General features: G+C 43.5%; 1 protein-coding gene across 1 annotated transcript; it reads right to left on the reverse strand.

The window, feature by feature from the left end:
• Positions 1-4,986: 4,986 nt before the first annotated feature.
• Positions 4,987-5,589, reverse strand: LOC139833775 (uncharacterized). Its single transcript, XM_071824117.1, has one exon. It carries the CDS (start codon positions 5,587-5,589, stop codon positions 4,987-4,989), a length of 603 nt encoding a protein of 200 aa, XP_071680218.1.
• Between the last annotated feature and the right edge of the window lie 9,865 nt (positions 5,590-15,454).

The following is a 15,454-nucleotide window of genomic DNA, read 5'->3' on the forward strand; positions in this document are numbered from 1 at the left end:
TTGAGGCACCTCACACCTATATGTTGTGCATTTGTATTCAAATGCAAATTACTTGTATGCACACATGTAGGGGGAGTGCCTCTATGTTTTTGCCAACATGAGTGTTCTCTATAATTTTTTTCTTGCAAATCCGTATATTGTCATCAAACACCAAAAAGGGGGAGATTGAAAGAAAATCTCTCACATATTATATTTTGGAGTGTTTGATGTCAATATATGAGATACACTAACGTTTGATGAAGTGGTGCAGAGATTACATGCATACATGTTTGTGAGTGTCTTGTGTGGAAACACAAGTCAAAAGGAAGATGTCAAGGTTATACCAGGCCGGATAATCCGGGCCGGATATTTGCAAAATATCCGGCCCCTGTTTTTGGCTAAGGACTCAACGCATTTCGGCTCAGTACTGCCTCGGACATTTCACCGGAATTTTGGCCGGAAACTCCCCAGGCCGGACATTTTGGGCCGGATAATCCGGGCCGGATATTTGCAAAATATCCGGGCCCCAAGATTTGGCTAAGGACCAGAGGCGACGCGGCTCAGTACTCCCCTGGCATGAGGCCGGATTTTTCACCGGACATTTTACCCCCTTCTTCTTCCTTCCAACCTGCTTAATCATTGAAGAAATTCTGCCAAGTCTCACCACCATTAGAGCCACCTCAAGAACACAAGATTTGCAAGATCTCCTCCCCCCCCCCAACCAAAGCTCTTGATCTTTGGAGATTCGAAGGAGAAGACACCGATCTACATCCTCACCGAAGCGATTTACATTTCACCCTCATATGCTTGAGGGCCCTCTTGCTAGTGTTCCTCTTTGGATCCCTAGTTGATTGTTGTTGATGTATTGTTGTTGATTGTTGTGTTGTTACAGATTTGGGAGCCTCCAATTCGGTTGTGGATGTGTGCCCCAAGAACCTTGTAAAGGCCCGGTTTCCGCCTCGAGGAAATCCCTTAGTGGAAGTTGGCTAGACCTTCGTGGCGTTGCTCACATGAGATCTGAGTGAATCCTTCGTGGCTGTTGGTTTGGCTTTCGTAGCAACCACACTCCTCCAAACGTAGACGTACCTTCTTGCAAAGGAAGGGAACTACGGGAATCATCTCCGTGTCATCGCGTGCTCCACTCTCGGTTACCTCTATCTATTCTATCTCCTATATTGCGTATCTATATCGTGCTTAGTTGTTAGTCTTGTCATATAGGTAAATTCACTTAGTTGCATATCTAGAGAATTTACCTTTGTGTCAAGCCTAAATTGAAAAAAAACTAAAAATTGGTTAGCACCTATTCACCCCCCCCTCTAGGTGCGGCATACGATCCTTTCAACCACCGCGTGGGCATTCGTACGACGTCTAGCCTCCTAGGTTTCCGGCGACGACCACCATTACGCTTCTTTAAAAACGCGAACGGCGCCATGCCTCGCTGGCGGACGAAGTTTGGTGTGGCACCAGCGCGTCCGCTCGGCACCGCGCGTAAAGGAACCGGCAGAGGGTTGCCGACAATTTTATTGGCTCGGCGCTTTATTAGGCCGGTGTGGGCCAAGTTTTACCGACGGCGCCCAAATTGCTATTGGGGGCGGTGAGCTCCCCGATGGAGATGGCTCTAAGAGCATCTCCACCGGCGCCCCCGATAGCGGCCCCTATAGCTTTTTGGGGGCAGGGGCAAAAATGTGCTCGTACCGGCGCGCCCCAAACGGCGCCGGCCAATTTTGGAGCCCAATAGAATCGTCGGCAACCCCGTGCCGGCCCCTTCACCAAGGGCACGAATCTGGCGCGCCGGCGCCTTACGAGGCTGAATTTTTTGGGCGTGGGAGCCGCCTGTCAACCACACATCCCAAAAGTCGACGCAAGCGGGGAGTGGCGGGGCCGACGCGTTAGCGGCTCATTCAATTTTAACATAACCGTCGCCTACCTCGCGACGGGAGTTATTGGTACGCAGCGGCGGTGCAGTTTCCGCAGACGCGCAGCGAACCGTCCCATCGTGCGCGCCTTGCTCTTTGTGCCGCCGTTAATGAGCGCCACCGCTCCCCCGCTCTCCCGCCTCACTCCGGCCTATAAAAAGGGCTGCTCCTCATCGTTCCTCTCACACAGAAACCCTAGCGCCTCTCGTCCCAACCCTAGCCGCCATCATCTGAAAAGACGACGCCATGTCTGGTCGCGGCCGTGGTTGTGGTCGTGGCCGCGGCAGAACTGCACGCACGCCGTCGCCTGTGACGCCGTCGTTCTCATCGTCGGAGATGGACGAGGAGGGGCCCGTGCTGTTCAAGTTCGTCCTCGTCCTCAAGGGCGACCCACGCGACATCCAGAGGCAGCCGGACACCTTCGCCGACTTCATCGCCGGCGACGACCGCCCGGGCACGCTGCATCTGCGTGCGGGAGGATTCGTGCGGCTACTACCGGTGGATCGTGGACGTCATCTACGACGCACGCGGCAAGATGTACCTCCACATCGGCTGGGAGAAGTTCGCGCGCCACCACAGCCTCCAAGCCGGCTTCGTGATCGTGTTCTCCTACTTTGGCGACAGGGACATGAGCGTCAAGGTGTTCGACGAGACGCGTTGCCGCCGGAACTACCATGTCGACAGCGCCGAGGAGGACGATGACTGACGAGTGTTGTTTCTTCGCAGCGAATATCGGCTCGCATGTTTTTTGATGTTCTTCATCGGAAGAACCAACAGGGGCACCCTCGCTAGCTGGATTTTCCAGTTTGGGTGACTGGATGTGCCCTCGAGTGTTCTTTCTTGGCAGCGAACACACGAAACCTGCGATGACCGGCCTAGTTAGGTTTAGTTTTTTTGCAATGTTTTATATTTGTGTCAACCATGGTTCAAACTATGTATTAGTTTGTGGAAAACCATGTTCCAAACTATATCTTCATGTAAACCACGTTCCCAATTATGTATTAGTTTGTGGAATGAAATGTTTCTTATTCAATTTTCTATGCATTTATTTATGATTTTAATTCAAAACATCGATGACGTTTTGGGGCGTCGGTGTGGAAACAACTCCCCTAAATGAAGGATGCAGTGTCGGCGCCCCAAACGGAGGTGCCGGCGTGCCTGCCGACATCTATTTGGACACTACCGGTGGAGTTGCTCTAAACAGCCAGGTCGTTGACCAAGCCGGCCATCACGGGAAAGCAACAGGCCAAGGGCCGGCGTCACGGCCATGAATGTTCTGCCGTCGCCGTAGACGGGTGCCACTCCGGCCGTGGCATCGCAGGCCGGCGCTCGGTCTGCTTGCATCAGATCCTCGGAGCATACCAAGCACAGTGCCGCAAGCCTGCAACTCTACCTCCACAGCGCATGCATCTCTCCACTTTCACACGGACAGGCAACAAGAAACATGATTTTCACCTCGTCCGATCGTGGAGCAGGCGCGGTGGGGTAAACCCGTTCTTAATCCTGCACCCCGTGCCTCGCAAAAGCTGGGCATCAAGCCCATCACGCACCCAGCTAGCTATATCGTCAGTTCGTCACCTTAATCAGCACTAAAACAAGCCATAATTGTTCTGATTCGACTAGTGCCGGCGCCCACCTCTCCTTTGCTCGACACAACGTCGTGGCGACCTGGGCCCACCAGGATCGTCGTCCATGCCCATCAGCCTTGTCACCCTAGCCCGCAAATAATTTTATCACGCCGACTCGTGCAAACGCTTCAATGATTCTAGCTAGGGTCTAGGGTCCCATCCGTGTGTGCTTGACTAATCTACTCCCCTCCGTAGACTCACTCTCACCCTTCTTTAATCTCGTTCTACTTATTTATTTTTGAAACGGAGCCAAAAGTTTTAACTCATCTTAAGAGAAAACTGGACGAAAACATACAACAACAGAGCAGAGCCTACACCCACAATCACACACACGCCGCTGCAGGGGTACACCAAGCCACCATGGCTACTCACAAAAGCTATACAAACACGAAGCTCAAGTCTGCCTACACCAACAGATGGCTCATCAAAAAGAGACCGACGACTTCGATTCTGAAGACGAGCCCTTGAGAGGAGATGCGCGAGTCCTACGCTGGGTAGGACCTTCAAGACCAGACCGCCCCTCGTAGATCATCGTATACTACCCAAAGGCAGCTTCGACTTCACCTAAGGGGAGACTAACACAAAAACATTCAAACACGCCGGAACGGAGCCAACTAACACGAACTTGCCGCTACCAAACCAGCATCTAGGTTCGCAGGAGGTCAACCGGAGCTGTAGGGTTCCGTGTGGAGGCTTTGTGAGGCAACAAATATTTCTAGCTCTGACTATCCTTTTACAATCATTCTTGAATTTGGACAATCAAGAATACTCACCCCGTCCGTAAGTAAGTGTATTTCATTCTCTCAATTCACAAATACGTATATGTTTAGCTTTTGTCCTAATGCTAGCCATAGTGTGATCGTGAAAACTAGAATATTTAATGTTAAATAGATCTTGCATATAATTTTGCATTGAGTACTACATGATACTATGACTATAGAGACAATATCATATATTAGTACCATATGCATGATATTAATATATGACACTGCCCACTATGACCAGCCTAAGTTAAAGATTTTAAAATTTTATCAACTATATGGAAAAAAGTAACAATATTTATGACATCAATTTACTAATATCAGGAGATCCGTCGCAAATTATACTTACTCTGTCAACAAAAGAGTGGGCGAATGGGTTTTCGAGATAAAATAACTACTACCGCTACTCCAATAAATAGGGGGACCCTCGTTTTAAGAGTTTTATCTCTGACAAAAATTAATTTTAATAAATATATAATATTTTATATAAAACTACTGTCATAAGCAACTATCTTTCAATATGATTCCAACAATATCAGTAATGTACTATATAAGTGAGATGTTTTTGTTCAATTTAGTCGGTCAAAGTTCATCTTGAAACGCGCATGAGTCTTATTTATATGAACGGAGGTAGTATTTTGCATTAGGAAGGTGCCACACGCCACCTCTCTTCTCTTTTTTTTTGAACATGTGTTGTATTACTCAGAGAATATTGTTTTGGTTACAATCACTCAAGACTTGATCTAAAACACACTCAGGAACAGAGCCATACAAGACGCCATTACACCCAGTAGATCTGCTAAAAGCAGCGAGGCGGTGTGCAGCACCGTTAGCGGATCTCGGGATGAACTCTATCTTCAGGTTCTGGAAGGACAGAGCCGCATGTTTTGCTTCGTTGATCACTATGCCAGCTTGCGATCTCTTAATTGTGTCCCAGTTCCACGCATCAGTTACACTTTTGCAGTCAGTTTCGAGGCAACACGGGGTGTCCACTGTGGATGCCAACCGAAGTCCCTCGAGGACAGCAATTGCTTCGGCTTCTTCAACGGTAGAACATCTCGGAATGGGGCTCCAGGCCGAGGAAATCGTATTACCCTGGTCGTCCCTGACGATGGCTCCCCAATGAGCCGCGCCATTTGCAGAGATGAAGGAGGCGTCAGTGTTTATCTTAGCCCAGCCCAGCGGAGGTTTAGTCCATTTTTGGGTAGTGGTTCTCCTATCCTTCTCATTTCTAGAAGCAGCCACAGGACTAAGTAAACACTTGCCTTTGCGGTCTGGTGTCGGCATACCAAAATTAAGCTGCATGGTGGTGTTGTAGTAATTTTCTATAAAACAGGCTGAGTCATTTATCATGGCTTTACCATCCCCAAAAATGGAGTTATTTCGAAGATGCCAAGCTCTCCACCAAAGAAACAGGATTTTGCATCTCATACTGTCATCTTGGTTAGCCAGAATATTCAGAGCCCACTCAGGCCCTGTTTCTCTCAGATCTTCTTCCTTTGGTAGGTTCCAGACTTTTTCCATTCTCAGACGAAGGGCTCTAGCTTTGGGGCATACCATGGTAGCATGGTATTCAGTTTCCGGTTCGATGCCGCAGATGGTACATGTAGGGACAGTACCTTTTACAATTTTTGATCTCTTGGCTTGAACGGCTAAGCCCTTGGAGGCAAGTTTCCAGCCAAAAATTTTAATCTTAGGTGGTGCTTTAGATTTCCAAATGAGGTCCCAAATCCTTCTATCTCCCGTCGGCTGCGAGCTCGAGCTAGAGCAAGGAGAATTGGATTTATTTTCCAGAGCCAAGTGGTAGGCACTCTTAACCGAGAAGATACCATGCTTATCCGGGGTGCCATGCCAGGGTGTCTTCTCCAAGGATAAAAGGGATTCTGATTTTAAGGATCTCCTCGGCATCGTGAGGATAGAAAATAGATCTAACAAGATTCACATTCCAATCATTTGTTTCTTGATCAATGAGATCGGCAACCCATCTGAGCCTTGACTTTGTGGGATTTCCAGTGATTTTTAGCTGTCCTCTTGGAATCCAATTATCTCTCCAAATTCTTGTCTTTTTTCCATTTATAATTCTCCAGACAACACCTTGTTTGAGGAGCTCAAGACCATGAGTGATACCCTGCCAACACGGTGAGGCATTCTTGATAAAAGCAGTATCCGTGAGCTTGCCAAATGGAAAGTACTTAGCTTTAAGTAACCTAGCACAGAGGCTATCAGGTTGGTCGAGGAGCCTCCAAGCTTGTTTTGCTAACAGAGCTTGGTTGAAGCAATTAAGGTCTTTGAATCCCATTCCTCCTTTAGATTTCCTTTGAGTTAACTTGTCCCAGCTGGACCAGTGAATGTTTTTCTTGTCATCCTCTTCATCCCACCAGAATTTTCTAGTCATCCTCATTAGATCCTCGCAAAGACTAACAGAGAACTTAAAGACACTCATGGCATGCAGGGGGATGGCTTGAGTCACCGATTTGATGAGTACTTCCTTGGCCGCACTAGAAGTATACTTCTCTGTCCAGTCATTGAGTTTCTTCCTGTATCTCTCTTTAATTGGTTCAAACTTCCCATTTTTCATTCTTCCATTTGGTACTGGGAGTCCCAAGTACTTTTCTTCAAAGTTGACCGAAATGTTCCCCAGGATGTTATTGACTAGATTGGTGTTGTTTGCTCCGCAGTTATTTCCAAAAAGGATTGAGCATTTCTCCTGGCTCAGAAGTTGACCAGTACCTTTTTCATACTTATCTAGGGTCTCTTTTATAACAGTGGCCTGCTGAGCCGTGGCCTCGAAGAAAATGAGGCTGTCATCCGCGAAGAGAAGATGAGAGATGCCTGGAGCATTCCTCGTAATTTTTAGCTCATGTAACCTTCCACATTCGATTTCTTTCTTGAAGCTTGACTTGAGAATCCCTCGGCAACAAAAAGGAAGAGGAAGGATGAGAGTGGGTCTCCCTGTCTTAGGCCTCTGGAGGGGGAGAAGGTTTGTTGCAGAACTCCATTCATCCTGACTGAATACCTAACCGACTTAACGCAAGCCATCACCCTTGTGATCCAGTGGTTATCAAACCCAAGCTTAATCAGCGCAGCTTCAAGGAAGGTCCAATCAACCCTGTCATAAGCCTTAGAGAGATCGAGCTTGTATGCACAGAAGGTACCTTTTTTATCCCTTGAATGTTGAATGGTATGAATGCATTCAAAGGCCACCAAAGCATTGTCAGCAATTTGTCTACCCTTGATGAAGGCGCTCTGTTCCGGGCTCACAATATCAGAAAGACATGGACGAAGCCTATTGATGATGCATTTGGCAATGATCTTGTACAAGACGTTACACAAGCTAATGGGTCTGAAATCCTTGAGCTCAGATGGATTCTTGGTTTTCGGGATTAGCACAATCGTCGAGTTATTGACACCCTCAGGCATGATACCAGTCTTGAAAAAGGACTGCACAGCAGGAATGATCTCATCCTTTAAAGTGTCCCAGTTTTTGTGAAAAAACTGGGCAGGCAATCCATCCGGACCGGGAGCTTTTTGAGCACCAATCTGGAAAAGAGCATGCGTTATTTCATCCTCAGACATATCTTCACACAAGAATTTATTCATCTCTGCTGTAACCTTCCGAGGCATATCATGCACAACCAAACTCGGGTTGACACTGTTGTCAGCCGTGAACAGCTTCTGATAGAATTCAGACACGCCACCTCTCTTCTCTTTAATCTCCCACCTCCAATGAGATAATATAAGACTAATAGTGGAACTAACTTAGTTGGTTATGGAAGTAGATGTACAATCCAGCGACCAGGTTCAAGTTCTCACGAAAACAGTTTTGGGTTCTTATTATTTTAAAAACAAATTGTTGTAGGGGCATCCCCCTACCACATTCTTTTTAAAAAATAGTGAAACTATTATGTACCACAACATGTCCTCATATGAAGAAAGAGACTCTTGAGGTAACATATTATGTTACTATAACATTACACTTTTTTAAAAAAAGTTACTCTACAAATCAATAAATGAGGCACTCTGTTACTCCCCATACAGGTTTATTAGGGTAATACACAAATCGGGAAAATTTTGACCATTCATGATACTATGCACTATGGAGATGGTAACGTAGAGTAGTATCATATCATATGCATGTTACTATTTTAGACCCCATTATGAATAGTTTAAGTGCAGATCATGTTATTGGGCTTGATTCTCGTATAACACTGCTACTCTAAAATGCATTACAAAGAGAGAAGGACACGTTTTAGTGAACAAAGTTTAAAGCTAACATCTACTTATTTGTGAATGGAGGGATAGCTTTTTTGAAGAGAAGAGTATATGAACATTTCAAATAAAATGGCCCTGCTCACTCTGGGAATCTCTACGGTAAACGCTTCAAATGAAAGATGCTTCGACCAAAAAAAAAGTCATCATGGTTTATGTGCGAATAGAACCATTTCTTGATTACAGAATCCTCTCTCTCTCCAGTTTCAGTGACGTCTCTTTCCCTCGCGGAGACGTAAAGCAAACCAAATTCAGTCGGTCCCAGCAACGGAAGAATATTTAGGTATAGCACATCTGATGGCCATTGGCCAATGCTGGCCTGCTGCCAACTAAACTGATTAAGCTAAGCTAAACCAAGGACATGGATTAGGTCTAATGGAGATAACAACGTTGCGTTTCTTTTGTCGGATTAGCTTTGCTTTGCCCGGCATCGCAATCAATCATGCATCTTTGTCTGTCTGTCCTGCGAGAAGAGCCAAACCACTATCATATCGTCCTCCTGCGACAGTGTTGCTGTTGGCAGTGGCGAGTCTGCGCCATAAATTAATGGACCGGGTTTACTAACTAACAGCTAAAAGTGTGGTTAGCTTCATTGTGTTCCCAGGGATTGAGGGATCTGTATATCTAAATCTGTTCAAAGCACATTTGTGACGAACACAAAATTGTGGCCTGGAATTCTTTCCGAATCAGGTAAATCGCTTTAGATTTTTCCAGAGAGTACGCCAAGGTGTACCGTGTCATATTTTTATAGAAGGCAGACAGAAAATACAAGACAGTGGCTCTTGCTGCGAATATCAAAGGTGTCACTGATAATGTAGTATACCTCCACGTCCGAGCTAATACAAAGATTAACCATCACAAACATTACAACTACAAAGGAAAGGGTCTGCCCTATGAGGAACAACAAAGCCGCGTCTCAACCACATCGGCCGCCTCTGAAGAACAAGGACTCCCTGCTGAACTTCCCTTGTTGACGCGCCAACCACCCGTAAATTCCCAAAGGAGTCGGCGAGTGGGTGGTGGGACTCGGTCGGTCCCAGTAAAGTCATCATCTTGGATGCACCGGTGGCGATGAACATTGAGTCCCATGAAGATCCACCCGAAACAGTGGCAAGCATTAGAAGAACCGGAACGAAGAACCTCCAAGCATTGTCTCCACACACGATGCTCCCAGAAGTCTAGGATGCCACCATTGCCTGCCCAAAAAAGAACCTAGGCACTTGCCCGGAGACAACAAACCAAGCGAGGAAGAAGGGGATGCTGACTTGTTACCCTAGCCTGAATTGTGGTAGTTTTATGTAATTTACTCGGAATGCTGACACACCTCGGCGACGCTTTTTTCGATAAGGGGCGCTTTATTACTTATAAGTTTTAAGTAATACACCCAGCCTCTGCATAACTAGGATGCACACAGCCGTTTAAAAGGTCCACAAATCATCGACGAAAAGATACATAGAGTGATATAAAAAAAAGGCCAACTACTATGACGCTCCGTTGGCTTCAATCCTCCGATTATGCAGCCACCCATGTTGGGAAATAAACTCCGTGGCCGTGTTCTCCAATCGTGTAGACACCTCCATAAAGAGGTCGCGATCCGCCAAATGCTGAAGTGGCGACCATGAACGGAGCAAAGCCGTACATCGGTAGATTACCTGCATAAGAGAGGAAGATTTGTCATTAAAAACCTTGTCGTTTCTACATAGCCAAAGCGACCAAACAATCGCAATCGCTCCCACTCTGATAATTGTTTTGTACCTAGAATCCACCCCATTTAGCCAATTGCCAAAAATGTTTGCAATGCTACGAGGGGGATATAAGGTAGAACCTATCTGAACCTATCTGAACCTCGGCGACGCTTAGAAAAGGAAAACAACACCCATGGGTACTATCGCCACCGACACCGACCTAACACAGACATAATTATCATTTGTGACACTGCGCACCTTTCAATTGTGCATTGGTGTATATTGTGGTTCGCACCACCGCCCACTATAACACCAAAGTATTTTAGTATGTGTACTCCCCCCGTTTTATTTAAGTTATTTGAGATTTATCTAAATATGAATGTATATAGATGTTAAATAGTATCTAGATACATCTAAATTTTGATAAATCTCGAAGAAATTTCATGAGAAGGAGGGAGTACATTTTCTTATTTTAGTTTGTATATAGTCCATGTTGAAATATCAAAAAACATAGTATTACAATTCGCTAGGACAGACACATTGCAATGATTCAAAAGCCTACGGCATTTGGGAAGGACCCTAGAGGCTAAACCTATGTCCACTTTTGTACGCGTCACGACGGTGGTGGTGTGGAGTGGCTCCCAGTGCGCGCGCGTGCAATGGTCAGTTTCCAGGCTGTTTTGTGTGTGCGTGTGCTAGAGCATGGACCAGCCTCGCGTGGCAACGAACGGGTGCCTGTAGACAAGTTGGCCATTAGCCATTAGCCATCTTGTACAACGTACCTGGCCATTTCTCTTTCCAACGGAATCTAGCGTCTCGCATAGCTGAAAATTTCGAATGAACATCTCACTGAAGTAGTTCAGAATTTAATCAACATATATGGAGCGATCACCTCATCTTTATGAGTTACTGTTGAATATATATATATATATAAGGAATTCAGAGTTTCATACACGCACTCATGATCTTTATCGAGAAAAAAAAAAACGCCCAAGCCAGTGCCCTGTGCAATACCGTTAAGTTTTCCAACAGAAGAAAATTTTAATCTAAAGTCCGTAAATTGCTTTACATTGAGACATTAAGTAATTCCCCCGTCTATCAAAAGAGTCTTAGATTTAGTATATAGATACATTCAACTTTAGATAAATTAGACATATAGATAACATCTAACCTTAGATAAATCTGAAATATCTTCTTATGAACAAAGGGAGTACTAATATTGGCTGATTTCTCGGGCTTAATGAAATGACGCGCATGTGTCCTCAAGTTCTCGAAAAATACTAGCTAATTTGGTAGAAATAGTGGGAAATAGCTAGGCATTGCAAGTCTGATCCAGCGGTAGATATGAGGGACTGCCGTTAATTTTGGTGGAAGAATATACACAAGTGCATCGTTGCGCTCCTACAGGCCATGTTAATACTACTATCTCTATTTATGAAAAGATGTTTTAAATTTTTCTAAATTTAGATGTATCCAGATATTATGTAGTGTATAGATGTATCCAGATGTTTTAAATTTGTCTAACTTTAAACAAATCTAAGACATGATTTTATGGACGGAGGGAGTACCTATGTCCATAAATAGATGTCCTAGTTTTTCTCAATATGAATTTATTTTTCGACAAAGAGAGTGTATTAATACCGCAAAGATATCAATTACACCCAGCCTCTGCAACAATGAAATATCCAAATTAAATACACTACAGATGCACACGCCCCTACTTCAAAAACAAGAGAAAAACAAAAGATCACACTACGGTGATGTAGTAGTTGTTAACACAGACCAATGGCAATTAGCACCCAGAGTCCGCGCTCCCAAAATAATGGTTTCAACATGGTCATTGCAAAATACAACCATTTAACGATAGATCTTACATTTTAACCTGGAGCATGTTCGCCCTTTCAAAAAAAAATCTTCGTCAACGTCATTGCCAGACACTACCAATTAACACGGTAGTGAGATACAGGGGGCAACAAAGATTTCGCCTGAACCGCCCCTTAGGAGTTTAGGAGTTAGGAGCGACGCAGCCAACATCCGTAAGTAACGTCTAGATACATCTAAATTTAGATAAATCTATGACATCGATTTATGGAAAGGAGTATTTCAAAAAAAAAAAAAAATTGCGGCCATAGAGTGACTAAGGGCGCGGGACTGACTCATGTACAAGATTTGGCCCAGTATCGTCTGACGATTAAGTTGTGTTGCGAGAATTGAGCATAAAGCACTAAGCCGGTCAGTACCACTTTTTACGAAAAAAGAAGAAGCAAGGTTCCCTTTTGTGTGGACCTTTCTGTAATTGTGCCAGATTAATATCAGTTTTTTCACTCGCAAAAAAAGGTTCCCTTTTTTGAGGTGTAAAATGGCAATGTCAATAGTTTTGTTTTTTTGTTTGTGAATATTGGTTGGGCCGGATTCTTAAAAATAGGAACTTTGATGAGCTTTAGTTGAGACGAGACCTTCATAGCCATGGCAGAACTGAGCCGAATAATGCAATGAAACAAGTGAGATGGATTCTATAAAAAAAAACACAGTGAGATGGAACACTGAAAAGTGCAGAAATAGGCCTTCTTCAGGAGCTGCCCACGCTAGCGGCCTCACTGACGGATCCAGCACATCTCGGATAGAGCCGAGTCACACGCATTCATTGCGGCATGGCTCGCTCCTGCCGCGCACCCCGCCTGAATTATGGGCCTGGCCCAGTTTCGCTCATTCCTTCAGCTGCTTCTTTTCTCTGTTTTCTTGCCTTTTTTGTATTTTTTTATTTCTATTTTTTGTCACTTAAATACCATTCATGAATTCAATAATTATCACAACTTAAAAAATTTATGTAGAAAAGACTCATGTATTTGAAAAATATGTTCATGCAGTTCACAAGAAATGTTCATGTGGTTAAAAGAATCTTCACCACACTCAAAAAAATGTTAATGGGTTTCAAAAATAGTTAAAATATTTTTAAAAATATCTATCAGGTGTTTATCATGCGTTTGAATTTATTTACATTAGTAAACTTATTCTAGTGAATTAATAGTAATTTTTCCCTAAGATGTAGCGATCACCAATTTGCTCTGTTTCTTCTTGGTTTTCTTGATTCGTAGAAGATCGCCCGGATAGCTCAGTTACAGCAAACTATGATGAGGACGCCGGCCCAAAGCTAGTCTATCTATGATTTTTCCTGTCAAAGAAGCTGCGCCAGACGAGGTGGTTGATCTTTCACAAACGAAGTTGCTCTGGATGAAGCGATTGATGTGTGTTTATTAAAATATATTAATGCAGGCCAACTAGTATTCCTACAGGCGGTATCAACACCACTCGCCGCCAAGAGCTGTGTATAGAAGCTCCCTGAGAATCTTGGTTGGAACTCTTTTTTAAAAAAGATTTGACTTTCTTGATCAATTAAACATAGTATATCACATAAAAAACGTAAAATCCATGTGAATATTAAAGATTTGGAGTGAATTCCACTTTTTATCCTATAGTTGTGCATTTGTGACAAATATTACACCATTTACTAGAAATTATACCAAAATACCCCATTTAAGAGTCATTAAACATGGTTTAGCCCCCAATTTACATATTGCTTGTTAATATCAGATAGGATAGGCATGATACGTCGATGTGGAGCGAAAAAATATGTAAATATCAGAGGGCCTAATGGACGATTATGTCCAAAATTTTCTAATCCATATGTTTCATCTATCACGATCGTTTTGATATTTTTGGACCCCGATTATCACCTAGCACGTTGCCCAATGTACACACACACAAAAACAAGGGTCCGAAGCTTTGAAAACTAGAGGAAACCCCGCGCGTTGCGGTGGAAAATTTAGCATCAATTTGATGTGAAGAAACAAAAGTAAGATGATGAGCATGAATATTGAACGTCACATATGGCAGCACATGAACATAAGAGCCTCTAATATGTATTTTTCAAGTCAAATGTCATAAAATTTCTCTTACTCATCTAAATTCTTTCAATTGGATTTACATTGGTATCAATTAGTATTAAATCTGCTTTGGAATTGACAACGAATATTCTTAAAAATATACGATCAATCTAGTATTTAACTGGGATAAGCTTCTTTTTATCTACTTTTTCACATGTGAACAATCAGTTTAAGATTGTTAACTACAAAGTAAAGAAACAGTAAAGCATCCTGAATCGCTCAAAAGGAACAAAATAAGTTTATGTCCGGAAAAATATATAAGCATATAGAAAAGGGTAAAAGAAAGGTAGCTGTCAAGATATCCAACAGAACACATGTGAATGCATTATGTAATTCAGAACTTTTTTTACAGAACAGCTGCAAAAATTTGAGTAGCTAGCGATGACAATTGTCTATATCCCATGATCTCAAAACGTGTTTAATTTCGCAACCTTGTTTGTAAAATAATGCTTGCAAAAATGAGGGTGTGGTATGTTCACGACACAGTGTTCTTTTTCTTTTTGAGAATGACACATCTGTGTACGCTGAGCAGGAAATAAGCTACAGGGAAAAAGCCAAAAAAATTATTAGCCACGAAATACATATACAAAAGCTGAATTGCATAAGAAAACATAACTTGTTGCACAGAGAAGTTTGACAAATAGATATGGGTTTATGTAGGGAGGAGAACTTGGCATACCTAGTTGCCTTTTACAGCCGCATACGTACATGGGTTCGTATATGTAGGGAGAACTTGGCATACCTAGTTGCTTTTTACAGCCGCATACATAGCTGCTTCTATGGCAACGATAGAAAGATCTGACTATTAGAAAACCTGAGAAGAAATAACATTGGTCGACATGAGTTTTTGACCCACCGAACTTCTTACAATAAACATGTGCAATCATTTGTTAAGATCAATTTGATAGCCAGATTTTGGTGCGTATGTGTTGACTGGAGCCAAACCATAATAATAATGGAAAGGTACGTACCAAACTGGGATGGACCATTCACCTATATCACCATACAAAATATTGTATAGAGTGACAGGAAGTATTAAGGAACGACCGCTTCATGATCCACATCGTGTGGAGATGAAGAATAGTACAGAAGGTGAAATGTCCCACCAGCTTAATTCTAGGACATGAAGAATGTATAACCATGTTGAAGGAAATTTGAGCTTGAGCATGGTGGATAAATCGATGATGGTCAATGTGGCTGAAGAGTCCCACTATGGAGTAGGGATTTTATAGCCCAATCGTCCTTTCGGATCCTCCATTAGTTTCAGCTGAC

Source organism: Lolium perenne, chromosome 7 (assembly GCF_019359855.2).
Source record: "Lolium perenne isolate Kyuss_39 chromosome 7, Kyuss_2.0, whole genome shotgun sequence".
Lineage (NCBI taxonomy): Eukaryota > Viridiplantae > Streptophyta > Magnoliopsida > Poales > Poaceae > Lolium > Lolium perenne.

Bases quoted from the DNA above. Each gene is read 5' to 3' on its own strand.
- LOC139833775 (XM_071824117.1), bottom strand. From the start codon at position 5,589: ATGCAGCTTAATTTTGGTATGCCGACACCAGACCGCAAAGGCAAGTGT.